Source organism: Aspergillus brunneoviolaceus (genome assembly GCF_003184695.1).
Source record: "Aspergillus brunneoviolaceus CBS 621.78 unplaced genomic scaffold BO95scaffold_1, whole genome shotgun sequence".
Taxonomy (NCBI): Eukaryota; Fungi; Ascomycota; class Eurotiomycetes; order Eurotiales; family Aspergillaceae; genus Aspergillus; species Aspergillus brunneoviolaceus.
Genome location: NW_020290731.1, coordinates 812210 through 835147, shown reverse-complemented (window position 1 = coordinate 835147; position 22938 = coordinate 812210). Strand labels below are relative to the sequence as shown.

The 22938-nt window shown below is 51.2% G+C and overlaps 8 protein-coding genes across 8 annotated transcripts; 4 read left to right on the top strand and 4 right to left on the bottom strand.

The window, feature by feature from the left end:
- Nucleotides 1-1754: 1754 nt before the first annotated feature.
- BO95DRAFT_350317 (Hpt domain-containing protein) lies at nt 1755-2206 on the top strand (the record flags this gene model as incomplete). The annotated part of the gene is made up of 2 exons (XM_025582034.1): nt 1755-1894; nt 1948-2206. 2 exons carry the CDS (start codon nt 1755-1757, stop codon nt 2204-2206), a joined length of 399 nt encoding a protein of 132 aa, XP_025448133.1.
- Nucleotides 2207-5363: 3157 nt separating this feature from the next.
- On the top strand, nt 5364-6757 carry BO95DRAFT_8358 (uncharacterized protein). The gene is made up of 3 exons (XM_025592260.1): nt 5364-5573; nt 5945-6356; nt 6591-6757. The coding sequence occupies exons 1-3, from the start codon at nt 5475-5477 to the stop codon at nt 6689-6691; spliced, it is 612 nt and encodes a 203-aa protein (XP_025448132.1). The 5' UTR covers nt 5364-5474; the 3' UTR covers nt 6692-6757.
- Nucleotides 6758-6823: 66 nt separating this feature from the next.
- Nucleotides 6824-7987, bottom strand: BO95DRAFT_349844 (uncharacterized protein; the record flags this gene model as incomplete). Its single annotated transcript, XM_025582016.1, has 2 exons — nt 6824-7818; nt 7909-7987. Coding segments are annotated over 2 exons (1074 nt in total), but the record flags the coding sequence as incomplete, so codon positions are not given.
- A 1509-nt stretch (nt 7988-9496) lies between these two features.
- BO95DRAFT_8272 (uncharacterized protein) lies at nt 9497-10550 on the bottom strand. Its single transcript, XM_025592255.1, has 2 exons — nt 10385-10550; nt 9497-10013 (listed from the first exon to the last, which is right to left on the bottom strand). Exons 1-2 carry the CDS (start codon nt 10407-10409, stop codon nt 9592-9594), a joined length of 447 nt encoding a protein of 148 aa, XP_025448130.1. The 5' UTR covers nt 10410-10550; the 3' UTR covers nt 9497-9591.
- A 2404-nt stretch (nt 10551-12954) lies between these two features.
- Nucleotides 12955-15584, bottom strand: BO95DRAFT_469842 (CAAX farnesyltransferase subunit beta RAM1). The gene is made up of 7 exons (XM_025589474.1): nt 14694-15584; nt 14389-14544; nt 14251-14325; nt 14053-14180; nt 13882-13999; nt 13547-13825; nt 12955-13486 (listed from the first exon to the last, which is right to left on the bottom strand). Exons 1-7 carry the CDS (start codon nt 15221-15223, stop codon nt 13210-13212), a joined length of 1563 nt encoding a protein of 520 aa, XP_025448129.1. The 5' UTR covers nt 15224-15584; the 3' UTR covers nt 12955-13209.
- A 3087-nt stretch (nt 15585-18671) lies between these two features.
- BO95DRAFT_8207 (uncharacterized protein) lies at nt 18672-19052 on the top strand. Its single transcript, XM_025592248.1, has one exon. The coding sequence runs from the start codon at nt 18738-18740 to the stop codon at nt 18996-18998; it is 261 nt and encodes an 86-aa protein (XP_025448128.1). The 5' UTR covers nt 18672-18737; the 3' UTR covers nt 18999-19052.
- BO95DRAFT_8236 (uncharacterized protein) lies at nt 19052-19537 on the bottom strand. Its single transcript, XM_025592251.1, has one exon. It carries the CDS (start codon nt 19421-19423, stop codon nt 19106-19108), a length of 318 nt encoding a protein of 105 aa, XP_025448127.1. The 5' UTR covers nt 19424-19537; the 3' UTR covers nt 19052-19105.
- Nucleotides 19538-22348, top strand: BO95DRAFT_8209 (Zn(II)2Cys6 transcription factor domain-containing protein). Its single transcript, XM_025592249.1, has 4 exons — nt 19538-20785; nt 20847-21698; nt 21753-21951; nt 22006-22348. The coding sequence occupies exons 1-4, from the start codon at nt 19652-19654 to the stop codon at nt 22104-22106; spliced, it is 2286 nt and encodes a 761-aa protein (XP_025448126.1). The 5' UTR covers nt 19538-19651; the 3' UTR covers nt 22107-22348.
- The last annotated feature ends 590 nt before the right edge of the window (nt 22349-22938 follow it).

The following is a 22938-nucleotide window of genomic DNA, read 5'->3' as shown; positions in this document are numbered from 1 at the left end:
AAAAAAGGAAATTCAGAAAACAAAAAAAACCCCCAATGAACAAAAGAGAAAGGGGGGAAAGAGAACTTCAATCGCTGTCCCCTTTCTCCCCTCTCTCTCTCTCTCTCCTCTCTCTTTCTTCTCCCCCTCCTCCCCTCTTCGCTAATACTTCCATCAAAGTCACTTGTCCAAATCGGGAACCTTCCTGTCCCATCGCCTCTTTTGCCTTATCGTCATCATCTCTTCCCCATCTCTCTTAATCTATTTTAATTTGGTTATTTTCCGTCATAGGTGCTCAGAGTTGCTTGAGACTATTCGATACTCGAACCATCTGAACTGTGGAAAGGAAATTGGGTCCAAGGTGGGAAAAGTCCCCTCTTCGTGCTTCACTAGGAACGCGTTGTTCTTTCTCAGTGTTTCTTGTTCTCATTTTGCTTGTGCTTGCTTCCGCTTTTTGACATTCGGCTGTCTTCTACTCTACCTCTCTACACAACCACTACCCCTCCCCCTCTATTCTTTTTCATTACCTTATCCACTGGCCGCTGCGTGACTCCGTCTCCTCCTGATCCAGACAGCTGTTCTCTCTAGGTGATCTCCATATGCGCCCCATTTAGTGTGTATGTGCTGTGATTGAGTGATATCTGCATTTTGCACCGCACCATATCTCTTTCCTTTCCCTTTCATTCATCTTTCACACGCCACTTCACCTTGGATCCCAGTCTCACCGGTTCCTTTTGATACCTTACCCCAGGCGGCGAGAGCATATCTGAAGCAACCTTCGCAAGCTGCAAATTAATTAGATTCCTTGTCTGTTCCTCTTTTCGCCCCGCTCCCCATCCCCCCTCTGTTGAGCTTCCCTTGATTATTCACATCCTTGTCTTTTGGGATTCGATCTCGCATTCCGCTACACACACACACATACATCTTACAGTCAATCTTGAATTGATGAACTCCCCCTCTGTCCATCTTGTGTGCACTGCTGTTTGGACAGTCTGCTCTATACCTTGATTTCTGTGTGTGGTGCTAGGTGGATTTCTTTGAAGACCTGTCGTAACACCCTCATTGCGTAGGGCCATCTCACCAGGAACCTGTCGCGCTACTATTGCTGTTACTGCTATTGCCGTTGTTATTGCCACTGCTGCCGCTGTTGTTGTAAACTTGCTATGCGGACCAGAAAGACCAAAACTGACCAGTGAATCCTCTACAGATTCGTGCCGTGTAAATTTTCCCTCCCAAACCCCAAGTATACCCGCTGTGTTCGCAGGTTTCCGTTTTGGGCTCGGCGAATATCCGGAATAGACCGACCCACAGCGTCAAAACAGAAGACAAGCGCGCAAGAGCCATCCTTCCAGTTCGGGTGATCGCGAGAGGGCGTTTGACTTCCCCTCCCCCGCCAACACGAGTCACTTTCCACACCTCGATCCAGCCAACCGAGTGACAAGCTTCATCTCATCACCACCGATTTCCACCATGGCGCCCAGCACCACCACTAAGACCGTGGAGGAGTCTGTACGTACCCGCGAGCCCCTTGTCCAGAAATGCCGTTTGTAACTGCTAACTGTGCGCACTAGCCCAAGGAGAAGATCAGCGGCACCAACAGCACCGCTGCTACCAATGACACCCCTAACAACACCACGACCACCACCACTGCTGCTGCTGCTGCTCCAGCTTCTGCCGATACCCCCAAGAGCAGCAGCAGCGGTGCCTCTGCTGCTCCTGCCACCACGACCGCCACCAGCACCGCCGCTACCAACCCCCCAACCACGCTGGCAGAAATGTCGGAGACCATCGACCAAAACACATTCGAGCAGATTCTTGAAATGGATGACGAAGGCGATAATGACTTCAGTAAAGGCATCGTGTTTGGATTCTTTGATCAGGCAGAGAACACATTCGATAAGATGGAGAAGCACCTGTAAGCCATGGTCTCCATTCTTTCGAGTGCTTACTGACCCTCGATAACAACAGAGCGGACAAGGACTTGGCCGAGCTTTCGTCTCTGGGTCACTACCTGAAAGGTTCCTCCGCCACTCTGGGACTGATTAAGGTCAAGGACGCATGTGAGAAGATCCAGCACTACGGAGCCGGCAAGGATGAGACTGGCACCAACGATGAGCCCGATCAGGATGTTTCGCTTGAGAATATCCGCAAGACCCTGACCCAAGTTAAGAAGGATTACAAGGAGGTCGAGGATTTCTTGCGCAGATACTATGGAGAGAGCCCCTAAACCACGATCAAGGAAAACCCACCGAGAACTTCAGATGACCCACGGGGCAAGGTAGAGAGAAGATGAAGCAAGCATGCTGGGTTACTGAGTTGAACTGAATAATGCCGCGTGAGGGAGTGAGGCCATACACTCCGTACAAGAAGACCCAATGCAAATCGATACCGCCCGAGCGGAGAGGTGACCACGAGAGCGAATCACCCTTCCACACAATAAAAGATAGTCTTTTCCATCAAGGCTGCACCACAAGCGAGGAGAAAGGGAAGGGAACAGCAGCATCTGTTTGTATTTTTGTCTCTTGCATGTCATCTTCATCATCGTCGTCGTCGTCACGAATCATCACGAGGGTTGATCGCACATTTCAATTTTCATCTAATACCCAATTCCCCTCCCCCGCCCCCCCCCTCTCCAGTCTTCTGTCTTTTTCGAGTTGAACCCCAGCCCGCGTTTGTTTCTTTAGACCCACCTTGTATATGAACCTGTGATTCCTCCAAGCCAAGGGAACTTAGGATGAGACAGACAAACAGACAAACTCAGGGTAGATGATTTGCTTTTCCTCTTCTCACTTCACCCTTATCACATCAGTCTAGTGGTAGTTGACTCGTTCTCGCGCGAAAGGATTGGGAAGGACGAAAGGAAAAGGAAGAACCGATCCGTCCAGGTCAACTGTCCGCTTTGCGGCTCAAGAGGGAGAGAGGATGCGAATTGGGCTGGAAAGGTATGTATGCGTGAAGCGTATTTGTGTTGTGTATATACTTGAGTGCCGGTGTGCGTGTCCTCTGGGTGTGGGTGGTAGATGTGGTCTTGGTTTGAACCCATTTCTCCGTCTGGATGTACAACCTATCGCCTCACTTATGACCTTTACACGAAAGTCCAGATTGCGCAACCATTTGGGAGCCGAGAGGGCAGGGAGGGAAAGAAACGGCGACTCGACAGTGAGGATGTGCTGCTGGGATGTTGCGTGGATAGATTGAATGAATGTTGTGCATGCAGGAAATCTCGAGAGTCGGTTCGTCTGTCTTTCTGTTTGTCTGCGAACGAATGTCTTAGCCCGGTCCTGGTCATAGTCATGGTCATGGTCATAGTCATGATTATGGTTATGATATTCTGAGGGGGAAGGGAAGAACTGTAAACAAAAAGAGCGAGGCTGGTTTGTGGGGTGGTGGGAACTTCCTCCTTCCAGCTACTATATCCTATTATATTTTCTTCTGCTTCTAAGCATATAGAAGTTCTTCTTCTCTCCCTCCCTCCCCCCCACCTTCTCTTCCCTGTTGCACCTCACCCTCATTCCATTCCTGATTGATCGATCGATTAAATAGAGTGGGTTCTAGAAAAGTCACAACGGACCTTGCAAACCAGACCGGAGTGTTTGTTTTCTCCGGTTTTTTTTTTTCCCTGGTTGTCGATGATGGATCAATCACCCACCCATCAGCCTTCCTATCTGTCCATCAGTCAGATGAAGTGACTCCCTGATCCTTCCTCCTGTCGAAAGGACACCACCCCACTAGCCGTATCTTCTCTTCCCACCATCTTCTTCCCCATGGGATTAACAGCCACAACTGGATCTTGCCAGCCCAGGAGACCCTTTCCTGTCAGTGACCTGGATGAAGCGCGGTTTGATTACACAACCGACGGTTAGACCGGGATGGGCGGGTTGTATGGATTGACTGTTCGCACATTCCTGCTGTCTTTCTTCTTTGTTATCCTTTGTCTGGAGAAAGTACTAAAGTTGAAATCTGACAGTCTCATCTTTGGGATTTGCGGTAATGTCTCGGTTGACCACCCACCTACCATGATCAACAAACCGGATTGGATGAGTGGAATCCAGATCCTTCTGAACGTGTGTTCCGTCTCCATGCACATCAAGACAAGAGGGGATGTTACATGCCAAACCTGAACCTAGCAACTTCATCAGGTCAGTCGAGCATGCAAGTATGGTCTTGGTACGGATCGCGTGACTCGCTCTCGAGGTACAGTACTCACTGGATTTACGTGCGTTCCATACTTCTTCCCCAACATCATATCATCACGTTGTCATGGCCTCCCTCCCTTGTCCTTGAAAGTCGTCAAGAAATGGCCTGACAATCAATCTCGGTAGTTTAGTCCATTGATCCAATGCAAAGTCGCCCCTTGTCTCCAGACATATCTCCTGACGATCGGATAGATACATACACTCCCCACCATTTCCCCTTGTCTATAGAGTGGGACGGATGACGGATGATTCCGACCCGGGGTTGCTGGGAAACAAACGGCTCTCTCACTCTCTGGTGTTCTATTGTTCGGGTCGAGATGGGGAAGAGGGGTTGTGATGCTCACATTCTATCTTCAACTGAGGACGAGAAATGGTGCAGCTGCAGCAGATCCATGGGGATCTATTCTTCCAACATTCCATTCCTCCGTCCATACTTTTTCGGCAACCTATGCATCTTATCTATCTTGCTAAGTGCGAGTTAGGTCATAGGTAAAGGACAAGATGATACACAAAACAAAGAGCAGATTCTACATCTGATAAATCCTTTCCTTTGGGAACGATTGTGGCAAGCCGCCCCGAATCTATCCGTCGTGACTTTCATAGCGAACCGTAACTGACAATCCTCGTTCAGATCCATTCAATCTCGTCGTACAACTAATTCACTGAATTACCATCCATCTCATTCTCCCAGTTCTCAGATCCATTCCGTTCTATTCCATCGTTCATATTCCCGTTCGGAGAAAACACCCACCCCCTAAAAATTGGTCTACGATGACCAGGGCCACCATCTGTTTGATTCTCTACAACCCTCCTACCCCATCCACTATTCTTGTACTCAACTTGCCGACTTCATTAGACAAGAAATCCTTGTTCAGCAGGCGTTCGCCACGCTTTTCTGCGTTTTCACCCATTATTCTCCCCGAGATTGAATACAAACCAGGAGACCAGGGGTGCGATGGGGGTGGGATCATGAACCGATCGAAATGTTTATATATCTAGGTGTCACTAACCTTTGGCCCCTCGAACAACCAACTACGCATCCACTCTTCATTATTCTTTTCTTCTAATCTCGTTCAGTCTCTGGCAATCCACGACCCAGGTTCTTTCCCTCTCAATCTGCTCTTTTTTTCATTGTTGTCACTTCCTTTTCCTTCCCGTTCAAGAACTTGCACTGGCACTCGACTCAATCCAGCAATCCTGCCCACTCATTCATCTAAACTTGCAAAGAGCAAGACCAAAAGCAATAGTCTCGCTTTCTTTCTCTTCTGATCGCCTAATTTGTTCGCACAAGTAAGAAACATGGCTGTGGGCCCTCGAGCCTCTAAGGAAGAGTTTATGCAAGCCCTAGGCTTGAACTCGCATGATCCGCAGCATGAGCAGTATTATCGTGCAATGAGGGTGAGTAGTCTTTCTATTGTGTGTATATCATGATCGATTGTGTATACACCCTTTCAAGCATGTCTGTTTCCTTGCAACTTCTACCCTGATTACCTCCGTTCACGCTTGTTTCTATACGCGTGTGAGTTTCATGGTGAAGATACGCCAGGCCTCGAACACACTTCCTTTTGAAAAACCATACACACACGCCTCTTCTACCCCGGACTGTCTATACACAATCTATCTACCCGCCCAGCCATCTATCCCTACCCTAAACAGCCCTCATCCCTATCTCCTCTCCTCCTAACCCAATATCAACCTCCCCACCATCACAAAGACCCCCCAATCCCAATCCCAACACCCAAAACTAATACTCGCCTTCCTAAAATCAGGACGAAGCAATCCTAACCTACAACCACCTCAACGAAGACCGCTCCAACCTCCTGGACAGCGTCGCCGCCGACCCCTCCACCAAACCCCCGTACTTCTGGCATCACATCCGCCCCGAGCGACAACGGTGGGGGATCCTCGAGATCGCCCGGAATGCGGGTCCCTTGACCCGCCCGCTGTTCGCTCGCGGGGCGGTCGTCACCTCCGCCGCCTCTCCGACCAATACCACCACCGGGGGTGCGGCTGCCACAGGCCCAGGAGGAGGAGGAGCAGCGGGAGCAGCGGGAGGAGACACAACCGCCGCCGGCGGCGGCGAGTACGGACCCAACTGGGTGGCGGGGTGGTTGCTGTACAGCGTGTTTCGGTCCCGGGATGTGCGGAATAATCGCAATCGCAGGCGCGGCGAGGAAAGGGGTAAGTTTGCCTTTTTTTTTTCCCCTTCTTTTTTTCGGTCTCTTTCTTATGCCCTCTGGTTGCGTTCCCGAAATTTGACCCTCGGAGGGGGACGAACAAGAAACTCAAAGCCTAGGAGAAGGTTGGAAGCATACATACATACATGTCTATGTGCGGAGTCAAAATTATATACATTGTATCCTGTACACATTTGGAAAACAAGGCCAAACAAACGAATATTGACAGAATATCTAGGTCGCTCAAAGTCGCCACAGAGACAACCACAACCGCAGAGTCAGACGAACAGTGGCGTCTCGGGCAAGAAGGAATATTATGATCCGGTGCGGAACGGGTGAAGGTGTGGTCAATTAGCGAAAGTTGTGCGGAGTGAGCGACGAGGATGGAAGAGATGATCGATCAGGTTCGAAAGGACGAGGGCGGTTTAGCCTAGAATAGACTTTTTCGAACCCCCCAACCATGTCAATCTATTAATCGTCTGTATCATTGTCATTCTGTCGAGAGCCGTTCTTCTGCGCGCGCTCCTGTTTCAAAGCTTCCGTCACGCGCTGGTCGCGCTCGTCTTTCAGCTCGTCCCAGTCCTCGTCGTATTCGGCAGCAATGGACTTGATCTCCTTGCGGAGCGAATTGCCCTCGTCGATCAGCGATTCCCACAGCCGCAAATCCACCCCTTTCCTTTCGTAGAGCTTCTTCTGACGCGCATTGATGGTGAAGTCGAGGGCCGACCGGTACGAGATTTCCCGGTTGTGATAGAGGAACCACAGATAGCCACCCATCAGGGTCGACAAACTGACCAGGTAGGTGACGGGCTCCATCGTATCCCAGCCCAGGTCGGTCTCGAAGGTGAGTTTGTACACCAGGCACCACCAGAACGCCAGCACGCCGAACCCGCCCATGGCTACGCGCTGCGCCCCGCGGTGCGCCAAGGCGTCACATTCATGCTTAATGTCCGCGATGTTCTTGATCCGGTCGGAGATCTTCCGCAGCCGCATGCGCAGGAAGTGCGTGCGCTCGTTGAACGAGGGCACCGCGACGTGGATCTGGTGCTGGCCCGCCGGCGCGCCTTCGACCGAGACGATAAACTCCCGCGCGCGCGCGGCGTCGCGGATGAAGTCGCCCACCTCGGTGGATTGCGACCACCGCACAAAGCGATGTTCCATGGACTTCTTACCGCCGCCGGGCTCGCTGCGTCGCAGGTACGTGTACGTGTCGTCGCCCGAGGGCTGCTTCTCCTCTTTGACCTGTCCGAGTTCCTCCAACTTGCGCACCTCTGCCTCGGTGCCCTCGTAGAGCGCTTTCCGCGGCCGGATCGGGTTGTCCTCGAGTTGGAGCGCGATGAAGGAGACGGACGGGGCTCGGGCTTGTCCGTCCTTCGTCTTGATAGGCGGGATCTCCGCTTGAATGAGGCGCTCCAGGTGCGAAAGCGGTTGCTGAGGGTGGATGAGAAAAGCGATGGGTTCGATGTCTTTTGCACACACACACAGAGGTCAGTCAGCATGGCGCCCCTTCTTTTCATGCACACAGCGGAGGCAGAAGGAAATATTCTGGGACTCACCCTTATGGTCACGGTGGTATTTGGTCGACAACGGGAGGAGCAGCTTGAACAATCGTGACGGCGTAGTCAACAGTTTACCTGTGTACCATTGGTTTAGTTCACCTTTTCACCTGGACACCCAAAGCATGACACGGAGACACAAGGTAAAGGTAGAAGAGGTTTCAAAGGCAATTTCCATCTGATTTACTAACCCTTTGTCATCGCCTGCCCAAGTTTGTCCTCCCCCTTCTGGGCCTTGGACGAACAGACCCCTTCCTCGTCCTCCTCAGGCTTCGCATCCTTGATCTCTAACCGCTCCAATTCTTGCCTCGGACCCTTGGACTGGAGACGCGCATTGATGCTGCTGAACCACCGGGTTTGCCCCGCCGTCGGAGCACCCCGTGCAACAGTCCTCGTGCTCGTGCTCGTGTTGTAGTTGTAGTGCGCCGGCGGCGCTGCTGCGGTCTGGAACTGTCGCCGCCGCCGCCCTGGGCCCGCTTGTACCATAGAAAGTACTATTGACGGCGCAGCAGGGAAGCCGGACTCGGCGCGACTACTACTCCCCCATTGTTGTAGTCGTTGACGAGAGGGAATGGGCGGAATCCGACCTAGTATTGACCGCATGTTGCGGTGAGGGCTTTTTGAGGGCGGCAATTGACAAGAGGCATATAAGTATTATCAGGGAGAACAATTGGGGAGTGGTAGTGTTTTGGAGAGAGAGGGGGGGGAGAGATTCTGGAATTCACACCAAGTCAAGCTTTTCACAAGCAATGGGAAGAAAAAGGGGGTCGGTCCTTCGACCGGGATGTGGATGAGGAGTTGATATCATCACTCATGTTATGGTAATGGTCATGGTCATGGCAATGGTAATGCTGTCACTCTTCGGCCATTACGTGGATCGTCAGTTGCGCCTTCCTGCCTTGGACGACAACTGGAGACACCACTTCACCCACTTCCCTGCCCTACGTCATGATGTGTCAGCGGCTGTGGCAGCCATCTTGCATGCCTCAGGCCACAAGGCTTCCTGAGTGAGTTTGTGAGTTGTAACTATGAGTATGTCGGTAATCACTGTACATCGAATCTGACCGTGGCTTCATATCACACTCAGTCAAAAAGACACGGGGCTTCGGAAGAAGAGGAGACAAATCACCACCGTATGTATCGTACATACATACCTGCCCTTCTGCACACCTAACTATAGCAATTGAGCGCATAAGCAATTCGTGAGACATCACATTCAGTCGCAGTCCGACAGTCCGACAATGCACACCGCCACCTCCCAGAAAAGACACCGCTAGCCACCGCAATGCAACCCTCCAAAACATACACAGTACACACAATCATCCCATCCGGGGTGGTTCCTGTGTGATCCCACCCGCAGACAAGTTCCGTCCAATCCATTCTTCCACAATGAGCATTCATCACATTCATCAGATGGGGGCAACAAGACCCAAACCAAAACCAAACAAAAAAGAGACGCTTCGATCTATCGGATATCCGGGTTGTTCGTGTCATAAAATCATAAAGTCATCGTCATCAAAAGCCAAGCCGATCTTCCATCTCATCTTGTGCCCCTGTTTCCCTGACTCAACTCTTGTAAAAGCCAAGGCAAGAACAAGCTTATTATCTGGGTACCGACACGGCCAGTGTGCGCCTATAGACCTTTCCCCTCCCCGCGCCTCCTCCCTCCCTTAAGAAAGCAGCCTACCGACTAAACGCCAACGCTCGAGACGGGCCCATCGCTGATTGCCGGTCGCAGTCGATCCGGTCCCCTCCATAGCTCTCCGGGCTGCTGCTGCCGCCACTACTTCGGCTCTCGCCACTGGTCGAGGTGTCCGTGTCGTCCACCCCGTACCGGACTTTGCGTCCGGTGCCAATGGCGACCGGAATGCCCTGGATGACACCGCCGTGGTCGTGCCCGGCAGGGTACATGCCGTCGTTGACGGAGAAGTTGCGGCAAATCAGGTAGGCCCGCATCGCTGCATTTTCCCGAGCCAGGGTGTCCGATTCATAGACGGCGTCCGTCTGGTACTCGCGGTTGTTGACTCGGACAATGCACGTATACCCGGTAGCGCCGCTGTATGATTCGTAGAGAGGTTCCGGCCAGCGGCGCCGTCGGCAGAGACCTGTACACATGGTTATTGGACGCTGAACGGTGTGGGAAACCGATGAGCATAAAGGAAACGGGGAAAGAAAAAAAAAGGTCCCAGGCTGCCACCCCCTCGGACTTCCAAGAGAGTGAGCAAATCATAGCTGCGTGAACTTGAAACCAAGTCCTCACTAGGTAGCCATGGTCTGCTGGAACCTCTGTCCTTCATGACGTGCATAGCAGTAGTGCTCCAGGAGAGGTAAAACAACGGCCACCACCACCACGGCCATCCATGGGAAGCACAGCGAGGGTCATCCGAAGCGGTGACCCTTTGGATCCAATCATAGAAGGCACAAAGGGACCGAACGAGACCTTGTTCGACGAATTGCAAACAGAGTATCTACATACTTGCAAGATAGAGAATATAGTACATCGCGGAAACCTGTCCAGGTCCAATAGGTCGTATGGTCCAGGCCAGTATTGGTTCAGTATTCGCTGCCACAGATCGATTGATACTGCACAAGATCCTGGCGGTCACACCGATGGCATCGAGATGACCCTATGTAAACGGTGTCGGTTGGTGCCCAATGACCACGGTCTTCATCGAACGGCCAATGTGACTTGCTATATCTCTTAATAGCCAGCAGCGAGGCCCGTCACCAGGTGTGAGAAGATTGGGTCAAGAAAAGCCCAGCGAAGAGAATGAAGAGACCAATTCAAACCAAAGGACGAAAGTCGCAAGGGAAAATAAAACTAGCGGCCAGGAACGAGGCAAACACAGCGTGCCCTACACTTGGGGAAAGCAAGAGGGGGGAAAAGAAAAGCGAGTCGAGGGGGATATCTTCCATGACCGCCCAGGTATTCGCACAAAGAAAGAGGTGGGGCATCTGGAGCAGCCCTCAAAGCTTTTAATCATTATTATTTATTGCATAGTCTCTCTCAGATAGAGAGACCAGAAAAAGTCGTCGAGGAACGGCCACAATGGATAGAAAGGAGGCAAAACCGAAAAAAAAGCTTCTTAGAAAAAGGCAAGATTTTGTCCAAAATAACAAAAATCCGGTAAGGTGAATAGAATTAAAATAAAGGAAGTGGCTCGCAACTGGTTCAATTGGACCATTCCCCACCAGGTTGACCGAGGGGAAAAGCAGCAGACGAATGCCATGCCTTTGAGAATTGTCTTAGACCTCACACTAGCTTTGCCCGTTGCGTTGCCGTTCTGCTCGGAGAACAGAATATGGCAAGCGCTGATGTGCTGGCATGACTTTTCACCAGTGGACCAAAGTGAAAAGATTCAGGACGTCCTGGCCCATCGGCCACCGTGTAATTCGCCGCCGATCTAGGCGGCTACGATGGAGATGTTGTTCAGAATTTTGAACGCCCGAGCAAATCGGTCGTCTCGGCCTTCATCTATTCTGCTGCAGAATATGGACTGGTTTCTCTGGGCATACCTTAGAGTGGTCCATTGCTGTAGTAAGCGCGGCTCCTTTCCTCTCCCCCTTTGTGTTTAGGGTCACGATGTTTTCCTTGGGTTATAGAGCAAGGTTCCTCCCCATAGCATATTCGCATCTTTGATTTCGGGTGAGAGCGATGGCCCCTTGAACCCCGCATTGTGAATCCACAATTGTGGCCCGGTCGAGTAAATCATCACGAAGGTAATGGAAGGACGGGAGAAAGAACCCACGAGAAAGGAGGTGCGGTGGAATCCAGCTAATGCAGAATGATGCTTCAGAACAAGGGGTTCATGTCGCGCAGATGAATCCTGGCAATAGAATATTCAGAAGGAAGCCGTGATTCCATTGTACATGGAGAGGGGGGAAAGAAGGGGGATGGATGGATGATCGCTGGCTGCTGGTGGAGGAAACAACACTGAAGCCCATGATTGGACTGAATAGCGGGCCCTTTTTGGGGCTCCCCCTCCCCTTCTTCGCCCGGGTCAATACTAGTAGACGATCACGATTCTTAACGACTCGGTAAACGATCCGAATTCTGTAGCCCGCTTAGTGTAAGTTGACCGCTCTCCCGGAGCCAATCCAGAGTAACCCTGATAGCAGATACGACTGAACCCCGCTGTCCAGGAGTGGGATTGAACGACAACAACAATAACAACAACAACATCATCATCATCATCATCGAAGGGAGTCAAGGAGCACACCACTTTCGATGTATCAACTGCTGCGTGACTAGATTCCGGATAGGATCTACTCCGTAGATTGGCCACACAGGAGAGCAGCATCGGATTGGTCCAGCCCACTTTCTCCTCCATTGGAGCCGTTGACTGACAGGTAGGCATTGCGGATGCACTGATGAGTTGGCAATGACGCTTCGTGCGCCGGGGGAGGGGAGAAGGAATCCATGCCACTTTGACACGAGGGGCAAAGAGAGGGAGGTCAACCTTGCAGAGTAACATGAGCAGATTCCTTCTTATTCAGCGCCACCCCGGAGAGATTGATTCTAACTGACCTTTTGCCCGCCCCCCTCCCCTCCTTCTTGAGCGGGCCCCCATCTTTCCCCCCTCCTTTTGATATGACGGATAGGCGGGCTGCAGCAGGTCTGTCTGTGCATGGTGTAAGTCGCCCGCTGGCTGCCCCGGGCGTTGCAATTCTGCGATCTGCGAGTAAAGAATGCTTTGCTCCGTTTGAGTTGCATCTTCGAGGGGTGTCTGCTGGCTGTCTTTGGAGCCCAAGCTCCTGGGAGTAGTTGTCTTTGTCTTCTTTTCTCTTCCTGTTGGCGCTCAAACTACAAATTAGCCAGGGGGAAGTGGAAAGAGGAAGGCGGCTCTCATCAACGGAGGACGATGAGTAATGGAGGGGTAGAGAGGGGCTGGTCTGGACAACGCCCAGAAAAGCTAGAATGAACTAGATGGACCGTCTGCACATAGAGAAAAGCAGTGCTGCAGGGCAGCTCAGGTGGTACAGAAAACTGAAGTCGAGTCCTTGTCAAGGTGACCAAAACAGTTCGTGCGACCCTCAATCAATCCTCACTGCCATTTCATTTTCGTCTGTCAGCCCGCGTGGCTGCTCAAGGGCACCTCCTTCTGGATACATCCATCCCCCTCCCCCCCCCAATTTACCTCGGTGGTCACACAGATCCCTTAATCTTAAGCTGACTCTTACGTGCATGTATAAGGTAGCTGTACTGTACTGTACAAGTGAGATTCACTCCAACTATCTGACAGTCACTCGCGCCCATCTCCCCACTCGATTAACCAAAAATGTTCCCAAGTCCCAGGCTGGCTAATTCACATTTACTGGTTGCCTTTCACACCACAGGCGCATTCCCTCCGCAGCCGCATGAGGAATCACGTAAAGCGGATGAAGAGCTGCAACCTTGTCGTTCTCGTCAAACACATTCACATCAGCTGAATCGCCGTCAGAAGTGACTGGAGAAGTGTATTGCCATGAGAAAGCTGACGCGTCCTTGCTGGAGACACTGCGAGTTGTATGATAGTGGTGATGCTGTGTAGTGCTTAGACCCGCAAGGGCATAGCAGGTATGATACGAATCTACATGTCTTCACGTCTCTCAGTCAGCAGAGGCGCCATTGACAACACTTTCCGGAGGTAAATCATACTTTCCAGGCTTATCACGAAGACCCCCGAACTTGGCCTGACAACACCCAAGAATATATCGGGTCAAGCCTTCCCGACTGTAGAGGTTGCCCACAGAGCTCTGTTTGGGCCCTGCAGCCGGTTGAGTTCCGTCGAGCGCGGATTGGATCAATGGCCAGCAAGATCCAACCCAGTGGCTGTAGCATCCGTCAACCAGCTTATTGGTTCTCCCCGAAAAGCCGCCTTCAGGGGCATACTGTCGAGCAGAGAGCCAGGACAGGAGAAGAGGGACATCCATGCACCTGTCACCATTAGCCGCACTCAGAGTGAAGAGGAGCGAGAAGCAAACGCTACTCACCTCGCCACGGTCACTTCAGGCTGGCCCAGGATGCACAGACAGGCCAAAGCACAGAATGCATAGGCGCCATGTGCCTCCGACCCGGGACTTCCGGAAATCCCACCTTCGAATGTTTGACCTAGAAATCGGGATCAGCCTAACGCAGTCAGCTCAGGGGAAAAAAGCACTGACATCGAGAAAGATATGCAGAGAGGCCACTATCGAACGTCTCCAGACCATGTCGTCTGGCTTCGGCTTCCGGGGGTAGGATAAGTGGCAAATCTAGTAGTGATATGATGACCATCGCGCAGTAAGCGCCGCTGAGCTGGCAGTCAGTACGGCATGGGATGTACGCAAAAGAAGAGATCTAGGTCGTGAGGGGCTTTTTACCGCACATCTTCTTCCCCACCTTCGCAGACTCTAAAGCCCCCATCGGGCTGCTTCAGTCTTCCAAGCCATCTCCACCTGAGTCGAGGTCAGCAGCATACACCAGTGGCCAAGTAGGGGGGTATGAGCTCGACAACGCACATCTTCTCCCTATCAATTAGGTTGTATGCCTCTTCGCCTCCGATCATCGCAAGGGAAAGCACAGCAGCATAGCTCGAAGCGCAGTGGGACAATTGGCCATGGCCACCTCCAAATCCACCCGTCGGGTTTTGCATGGGTATGAATGATTTGACAACACTAAAGCAAGAACGATGAGTCTCAGTAGGCGCTCGATCTATTGGGCACCGGATCTGCCCCGGACTCGGCCAAGGTCCATCCGGCATCTGCAACAAAGCACACGGGCCCAAAACAGGACTGGAGATAAGGGGCACAGGTTTTCTACTCACCGTTCGCGGACTCTACTGATATCCTCACCTAGAAGGCTCAAAGCTGCCAGGGCCCAGTAGACTAGCCAGGGCCGACTGGCATCCATGGCAACGAACCCCTCTGGGTAGTCCTCTAAGGAGTCGAACAAATAGGCTACATGCTCATCCCTCGTGAGGGCGGGCACGCCAAACCGGCTGAAAGGGCCATTCTGGGTGCTGTGAATGCCCTTCAAGAAAGGTAGACATTTGTTGACCGTCTCCGCTTGGACCTCGGAAGTTTCCGTCACCAAAGCATCTAAGAGCAGAGGCGGCGTGGTGAAGAGATCTGGCACACCGGGTTGCACTTGTGGTTCGCACATTTCGTCGTTGGGTCTCGGCAATGACTGATGGTCAGTAGAAGTCGTTGTAGACGCAGCAGATGAACGACCACTTGATGAGACCTTAGGCCGGATGGGGTGGTTTTGCGTGTTTCCTGGCTTCGGTGCTTGGTTGGCGGTAGTAAAACGAACTTTGCGCCGCTGTCTCCCTGAAGCCGCGATCACGATCGGCATGGGAAGCTAGCTTGACCAGGCCGGTTTGGGGACTTATATCTCTAAGTTTCTAATTCTTTGTCTCAAATAGTAAAAGGGTAATTGATCCAGCTCCTGATAGCTTTTGAATTGTTCTTTTCCCTTGCCAATGGATGAGCTCTGACATCGCCATTCAGGAAAACCATTGTTCTTTTCTGGTCAGGTGGTGGTGGGGTTGCCATGGCTGGCGGGATTGACCCCTCAGGCCCCAGTTTGGGTCAAGTTGCGGAAACAAGCCAAGTGCGCAGTTCAGCTCTTTACATCTTCTTTGTTGGATTCGTTTCCTTCTTGCCTCCCTTCTGGCGTAGATTACTTGGAGTCATCGGTTTTCTTTCATTCGATCGAGCTCAGGGCTGGGCAGAGATAATATGATATCACTGTCGAGACCACTGAGTCACTGACTCAACTGACACGTTCCGCTCACCCCTATCTTTTCGTTCCATGTCTTCCAGCCATCGCGGATGTGGAATGGATCTTCGTTTCGGTTGACCGAGAGAGGCTAGCGAGCATTTCGGCCTGATTCTTAATCCTACATGTAGCTAACTTACTACTTTGAATTGATCCCCTGCCGGCAAATAACTTACTCGAGTACAATACGAAGACCATCCATCATATCTTAACCAATCTGATGGAGGCTCACAGTTACAGCCGCGATTGGGCCCATCTCTCATGCTTGAAAGTGCTTGAAAGTCATCTGGCTGGCAGGTATACTGGAACCAACCGATCAAGAGCATTCGATTCGGTCGTCTGCTTGGGGATTGACTCGGATAGGATTTAAAGTTGATCGATCGCTGCTGTCTCGACTTCTGCCGATAACTACTAACCACTAACTACTCCGTACGGAGTACTAATCCCCCAAGGCCCTCAAGCACTGACCATCTGACTAGGAAATCCATCGTCATCCTTCTTCTGGATTTAGCCTAACAGCACCAAGTCCGAGCTAAGGTTGTGTGGATGTGCTAATTATAAAACTCAATGGGTTGCCTTTTTAAGCGCCCATCGCCGTCAATCGGCGGCGCATCGCTAGAAAATTCGCTGGCTGCCGAAAGCGACACCGCGTTGGAGACGTTCTTGCGTGAAGCCAGGCTGGCGTGGCAAAGCTGCGAGTCAAAAATTCAATGAGACTGACTGTTTCATAGCCGGCATATCGATTTGTCGAGCGTCCCCTTCCGCCCCCCCCCCCCCCCCCCGGCAGTGGAGCCCACGGGCCTTGTCTTTCCTCCATACCCGCCTATATGCAGAGCGTTTCCTTACGCCTGGCTCGGTACCACCTGCTGTAGGGAGAGACTCTGTAGGTCGAGTTCTAGTGAAATAGACATACATGACTAGTCCCAGGGCTTCGGCCAAGACCGTTTTGACTTTTGCGCACACGGTCCCGTGAATGCTGCTGGCGTTGACAGTGCCCTGCTCTGGTCTTACAAGTTTTTTGTTGAGAATGAATTTTGGATAGGTCATTCTGGCGCTTCGAATCGACGCCGAAATGAGCTATTACATGTGCTGGCGGCTATGGAATTCTCTTCCTTGATTTCTTGTGCTAGAATGGGCCGAAGGCAGCCAGAAAGCGATGGAGAAATACATACCCAGCGTGAAGCGTCGAGCAAAATCCTGACAGCACAGAGATGTACATTACAGTAACAGTAGGCAGATCGTACCAACGCAGCGCGAGATCGCATATGCCTAACGGTTGTGCGCAATAATTATCATATGTTAAAGCTTCCGATGGGGTTTGATGGGGAGACGGTAGGAGGAGATCGCGACTGCCATAGTCATTATTATTATTATTATTATTATTATTATTATTGTCATCATTACGGGCTTCATCATGATCTTTCATTATCCTCACTAGCGGACCGATGCAGAGAAGACTTCTTTCTCTGTTCCGTGCTCTCGAAATCCCTAGCCGCTAATGAGAGTTGAAATGCTATCAGATGGTCGTGTTGATTGGAGCTCATGTACAGTCAGCCACCTTGTTGGCAACGGAGCCAACATGTGTGCACCATTGATTGACCAGGACCGATGGGTATCATTGGATGATGGCCATGATCTACCTAGCTCCGGGACTAGGTGAGGACTAATGTACTATGACCAGGTCCTGGGAAAGTGCTGAGTATTGATATGCCCATTCAGGCAGTAGGCAGTGTTTTTCAGTAGGTAGCTGATTCCAGTCATAGATTGTGTTGCGCTGCAGGGCCTACTACAAATTTCACGGACCTTTTTATGTCCTTTTCATGAAACCACCTGCTATGGAATCATCGATGGAAAATACGTAGTACAGTAAGTTACATACATCCAGCACATACATACATCCGGCGAGGTGGCTGAGTTTGAACAGGCGGCGCGGAGTGCGCCTGTGCCCTGTCTTCTAGTCTAGTACTAGGTAAGTGGCTGCGGGGCCAATTCCGAACAACGGCCCATCTGAGTACTACTAGGTACCTATTGCCACGACCGACCGAGCAAGATCGGAGCTGCTGCTCCATCATGCCAATAATCGTGTTGCCTTAGTCAATAGAGGCCCCTCCCAACCGATCTGGCCGGTTTCCACTGATCTTCCTGTCCCGAATGTTGCTCCCGTGTCTCGCCTACGGAAAATTCCGTCTCGTACCGTGGTCATTAGTTTTTGAGCCTCCAGAGTCCTGGTCATCCATCCATCATTGTTGATGAACTTCCACTTGCAGATGAAGGTGATATAGGTAGTGGTAGTAGCAGTAGTAGCAGTAGTAGTAATGGTGCTGGGTACCGCTACCGTACCTAGATATTTGGATATCAAGCCCTTTCTTTATCTATTAGTGCGACCCTGAACGCAACCAATTGTCAGGTGGGCAAATCAAGTAACTGTGATTTTCGTCGGAAGTGGTGCGCCAACGAGATACAAATGCAGCCGGTGCATGTCTGTGTTCGACTAGTACTGCCCTTTCCCCCATCAATCAGACTAGCGTCTTGTGCTTTTCCATGCCCTACCGGCAATGCTTTTGCAAGATCGTCTAAGGTTTCGCTTGCCCAGAGGCGATTGGGAAGGATAATCATGAGACTCGTCAATCGAGCGAATCTACGGTGATGCCGAACCGGATCAAACTGAATTTTTCTTGCTTTTGTTGATCGGGAGAGGGTCTACTCCGTACCCAGTCAGTCTTGAAAAGCCGACTACTGTATGTAAGTAACGAGAAAGTATGTAAGTGTAGAGAGTGGGTTAGGGGGGGGGACTAGGCCCTTCAGGGTCATCGTAGCCGGCGTGAGCAATAATGAGCACGCCAATTGAGACGACGGGAGATGGGACGTGGTGTCAAACATCGTCATCATCTTCCGACATTTTCCATTCTAGAGAAGGTAATATTTTAGATGGAAAAGAGGGAGAAAGAAAAAAAAAAAAAACAAGGGAAATGATAAAAAGGCAAGTGCGGAAAAAATGTATGAGTAAAAACAAAAATTAAAAGAAAGGTATGGATTTGTCGAAGCAAGCAGAGGGACGTGGTAATTACTCCGACTAACCGAGTTGGGGATGAAGCCTCCTTCCCAGGACTCCCTAGCGTATTCTCCGGCCGATGCAACTTCTTGCAACTCTTCGCAACTCTTCGCAACACTTCGCAACTCTCGCAACTCCCGCCTCACCGCTGCTTTGAGTCCCCTCTCTTTTGCTGGGGACGTGTGTCTGTGTGTGTGCTTCACTTGCTGTTTAGTGCTGCTTAGTTCCACTTCCCACTGCTTTTCCCTTTCAATCACCACCACGGCTTTCCATCCCATCCCATCCCCACCTGTTTAGTCCCTTCTGAGTAGCCTGGTAAAATTGACTAGACTATTATCAGTAATTCTCTAATTTCTCAAAAAGCCATGGCCTCATGCTATCCGCCCGCCCGTCTTCGCCTTCTTTTACTCTGGCTCATTTGATTGTCTTTTGCATCCCCCGGATTCTGATTCTGGGCTCTTCTCTTCCTCAGGCTCATCTCGCCCAGCTGCTGCTTGCTTGCTGCTGCTGCTGCTTTTGCTGTTCCATTCCATCATCCACTTCCTTTTCTTTCTTCTCTTTCTTATTTGTTTTTTGTACCACCCACAACTGTTTGTGTGTGTCTTCCTCTCTCTCTCTCTCTCTGTGTGTGTGTGTGTGTGTGTGTGTGCGCGTGTGTGTGTCTCTTCTTGTGTCTCTATCTTAACTACTATCTGTGTGTCTTGCTTTCTCCATTCATCCATTCATCCATTCATCCCCTCTTCTCCCCTCCGTCTATCGCTCGGTCTCCTGTCACCTCGTTCTCCTCTTCTTCACGTTTCCTTTCCCTTATCCTCTTGCTTGTTCCGGTTTTCCTTACTCTTTCTTTCCATTGCTTCTTGGGATAAAAGTCTCCCTCTTAACGAAATCTGTTTGATGCCCTCCTTTCCTTTATTCCCTCTCTATCTTGGTAAATAGTCTCAGCTGTCACGATGTCCAACGTCGATTTATCCAGTGACGGCTTCATTGGCCTAGACTACGACTCTAGGAACTATCTCCAGGCGACGCCATGGCCCGTGGCAGTGGATCACCAGCCCTCTCAGAGACCCGATGGATCGCGAGATATCTCGCCCTTACAAACCAGCGGTCACGCCTATGATCAGTCGGTAGTCCCCGACCCTAACTTGATCGTCGACTGGCAATTCCACGGGCAGCACTTGCAACCCCACCTTCAGTACACTCAAGAGGAAGCGTCGTCCGCCCCTCAGTACGCTACCGCCAGCTATGGCATGCCCCTCCACTCTTCGCCCGTGGATCTGATGCCCCCAACCCATGACCATATGAGCACGAGCCTGTTGGATGGGCCCTACTTGTCGCTGTCCGCACCAGTGGAGATGGTGCCATTTCCCTATCAAGACTTCCAGGCCGACCTCATGGGTTTCGCGGCCCCCCATGGTCTTCCGGATATGACCTCCTATGCGGCGCCGCACAATCTGCTTGAGAGCAGCTCACCCACCGACACCTATCTAGAGGTCCGGTCTCTGACCAGTTCGAGCAGCGACAACGGTTGGAACACCATCGAGACCCGGCGCCCTCACGAGTTCACCTATCCAGATCAATTCTTCATCAATCCTACGCAGACGCTACACGACAGAAGCTTGTCAGAATCTTCCTACTCAACGTCTTACGGCAGTTTTGTTGAGATCACCAATCCCATCAACTCTCCTGGCTCTGACACCAACTTCGATGCGGCTTTCAACAACAGCCTGACCCGGCGTGTGTCCTACGACCACACTTCGCACGGTTCAGTCTCGCCCACGGCAGTCAGCCCTGTGAACATCGTGCGGCCCGTTCCGGTGCCTTCGAAGAAGCCGACCTCTCCTCGATCGGCCGCCTCGCAGTCATCTTCTGCTTCACCCCCGAGCAGAAAGCCTTCTCGCAAGAGCCCGATTGCTGCGAAGACCGCCGAGACTAAGGTCCGGAAGCAAACGCAGAATGGAAAGCCGGAGACCACCGAGAAGCGAATCGGCAAGCGCAAGGGTCCGCTCAAGCCCGACCAGCGGAAGCAGGCCAGCGAAATACGGAAGCTGAGAGCTTGCCTGCGTTGCAAGTTCCTCAAGAAGACTGTAAGGGCTCAACGCAAACTCAACGAGTATGGTTTGTGCTTGCTGACTTGTTTACTACCAGTGTGACAAAGGTGAACCTTGCGCCGGTTGTCAACCGTCGCATGCTCGTCTGTGGCAGGTTCCGTGCACCCGCATTGACATCAAGGAGATCGGGTACTTCATGAAGGACTGGAAAGCAGACTATGAGCGCCACATCTCCCTTGGATTCTCGGTGGGGAACATCAAGGGTTTCTCAGAACACGAGACAACCCTCTTCATCACTCACGGTTATGGTCAGATTCTCCCGATCAACGCTCGTGAGGTGTATGTGCGTGACGAGCAATGCTTCAGCGTTGATTGGGTCGAGAGCATGCACCGAGAGCCTACTCAGTTCGAGGTTGAAACTGCCAAATTGTCTGCTGGAATGGAGGGTATCTCCCACGCTATGCTTTCCGAATATCTCGATCGCCACATCGATGGTAACGGTACCTTTGAGAAGTTTGTCGACGACTACTTCGAGGGCACGCCTTTCTTGACACAGATGCTGAAGACCGCTTTCCGCTACTATTACCGCACGAAGCTGCCGGTCATTCGCAAGGCCTTGAAACTCATCATTGCCTACAACCTAACGCTCCACGTGACTATGGTTGAAGGTCTGGGTGAGGAGCAATGCATGCCTGGAAAGATCGATTCATCAACATCTAGGTTTAAGGGCAAGACGATGGCCCCGGTCATGATCAATTTCCAAATCAAGTGTGCCATGGCAAATATGTGGCGCGAGTTGCAGAAGGATGTGCTGGAGGAGCTATCAAGCCTCTACTCTAGCGTCTACAGCGGCGACAAGTTGAAGAACTGGCCCACCATCTTCATCCTGGCCTCGATCCTTCTCGCAGTCTGGGAGGAAATGCAATTTGACTGCCACTACCGTACTCCAGTGAGTAGTTTTGAACTTGAATGTGGTGGAACCATCAACTAACCCCCTGCCTAGGAACCTGCTGCAGTGGAGAAATTCTGCAACGATATGGAGACCACCCCTGTTGGCGTCATTGTTGGCCTATTCCAGGCGATCTCACAGAAGCTTCCCGCCTTTACGGACTGGGAAACCACGAAACACCACCACCTGCTTCACTCGAACCCTGATGTGTGTACGACGATGACTGAGGTCCGCCAGCACGTGACTCAGTTTGGTATGTTCTTCTTGCGCTCATTCGTCTGGCTGGTTGACTAACGTCCAACAACAGAGAGCTATCTTCGTGGCCGGTCCAGTACCAAGTTCAACCGCAACGACTTCGATTGTTTGTCGAACAAATTTGTTTCAAAACTTGTGATTCGTGCGAATTAGATGACGTGTTACGGCTCTGAAAATGACGGAAGACACGATACGAAACGATGATATATGCCGGCATTGATGATTATGAAACTCACAGCACAGCAATTAGCGATCGCATCGCTCTGTTCGTTCGTACTTTCCCGCCGTTGTCATCATGATGCTTTTTTCCTTCTTTGTTGTTTGTCTTTTCCCCACCAGGGGAGACGACCTGAAGCATTTGCCCTTGCTTTAATCCCACCCTTTCCTTCTCAGTGGTATACCTTTCTCGCACAATTTTTGCAATAGCGATGATGAGGATCACGAATGTCATGATATTGTACGGTCACGAAACTGTTTAGCAGCGGATGACGGATACAGCTACGTTGCGACTGATGCAGGAGGCTAGTTCTCCCATTACGCGCTGCAGGTTGCATCTGGAGTCCTTGATTAGCGAGTATGTTTGAGTGTCTGTTATAAGAAGAATTTGTTTTTATTTTTATTTTTTCAGTTTTTGGTTATGATCGGAATATGGAGAGCAGCTGGAAGGCGGTTCGCAAAGACCCATCCATGCCTGAAGGGAAAACGTGCAAGCATGCTCAGTTTTTATTCATGTCACCAATTTTATAAAAAAAAATGCACTTTATATGAGGTTATGCTACCAGGAGAATTTGGTACGGGGTTGGATGTAGAGAACATGCTTGTAGCATCTGCCTTGCGTCAAGCGTTACGCTTGTCTGGTTGTTTTGTAGACTGATTGAGATCCAAGGGTTCCATCAGTCTGGATTGGAAAATCCGGGGGAGGGTGATTACGTGATTGCCTAACCCGACCTCGGCTCAACGCTCCCAACAGATCAACAGATCTATT

What these genes read in the sequence shown, in the direction of transcription:
- BO95DRAFT_8358 (XM_025592260.1), top strand. Translation starts at nt 5,475, where the DNA reads ATGGCTGTGGGCCCTCGAGCCTCTAAGGAAGAGTTTATGCAAGCCCTA. An exon ending in AGTATTATCGTGCAATGAGG is followed by an intron (nt 5,574 to 5,944) that starts GTGAGTAGTCTT and finishes TCCTAAAATCAG; the next exon opens with GACGAAGCAATCCTAACCTA. An exon ending in CAGGCGCGGCGAGGAAAGGG is followed by an intron (nt 6,357 to 6,590) that starts GTAAGTTTGCCT and finishes CAGAATATCTAG; the next exon opens with GTCGCTCAAAGTCGCCACAG.
- BO95DRAFT_8272 (XM_025592255.1), bottom strand. Translation starts at nt 10,409, where the DNA reads ATGTACTATATTCTCTATCTTGCAA. An exon ending in CTATATTCTCTATCTTGCAA is followed by an intron (nt 10,014 to 10,384) that starts GTATGTAGATAC and finishes CCATGTGTACAG; the next exon opens with GTCTCTGCCGACGGCGCCGC.
- BO95DRAFT_469842 (XM_025589474.1), bottom strand. Translation starts at nt 15,223, where the DNA reads ATGCCGATCGTGATCGCGGCTTCAGGGAGACAGCGGCGCAAAGTTCGT. An exon ending in GGTGGGGAAGAAGATGTGCG is followed by an intron (nt 14,181 to 14,250) that starts GTAAAAAGCCCC and finishes CTGCCAGCTCAG; the next exon opens with CGGCGCTTACTGCGCGATGG. An exon ending in CTTCGTGATAAGCCTGGAAA is followed by an intron (nt 13,487 to 13,546) that starts GTATGATTTACC and finishes AGAGACGTGAAG; the next exon opens with ACATGTAGATTCGTATCATA.
- BO95DRAFT_8207 (XM_025592248.1), top strand. Translation starts at nt 18,738, where the DNA reads ATGAAGCCTCCTTCCCAGGACTCCCTAGCGTATTCTCCGGCCGATGCA.
- BO95DRAFT_8236 (XM_025592251.1), bottom strand. Translation starts at nt 19,423, where the DNA reads ATGGATGAATGGAGAAAGCAAGACACACAGATAGTAGTTAAGATAGAG.
- BO95DRAFT_8209 (XM_025592249.1), top strand. Translation starts at nt 19,652, where the DNA reads ATGTCCAACGTCGATTTATCCAGTGACGGCTTCATTGGCCTAGACTAC. An exon ending in GCAAGTTCCTCAAGAAGACT is followed by an intron (nt 20,786 to 20,846) that starts GTAAGGGCTCAA and finishes GTTTACTACCAG; the next exon opens with TGTGACAAAGGTGAACCTTG. An exon ending in ACTGCCACTACCGTACTCCA is followed by an intron (nt 21,699 to 21,752) that starts GTGAGTAGTTTT and finishes CCCCCTGCCTAG; the next exon opens with GAACCTGCTGCAGTGGAGAA.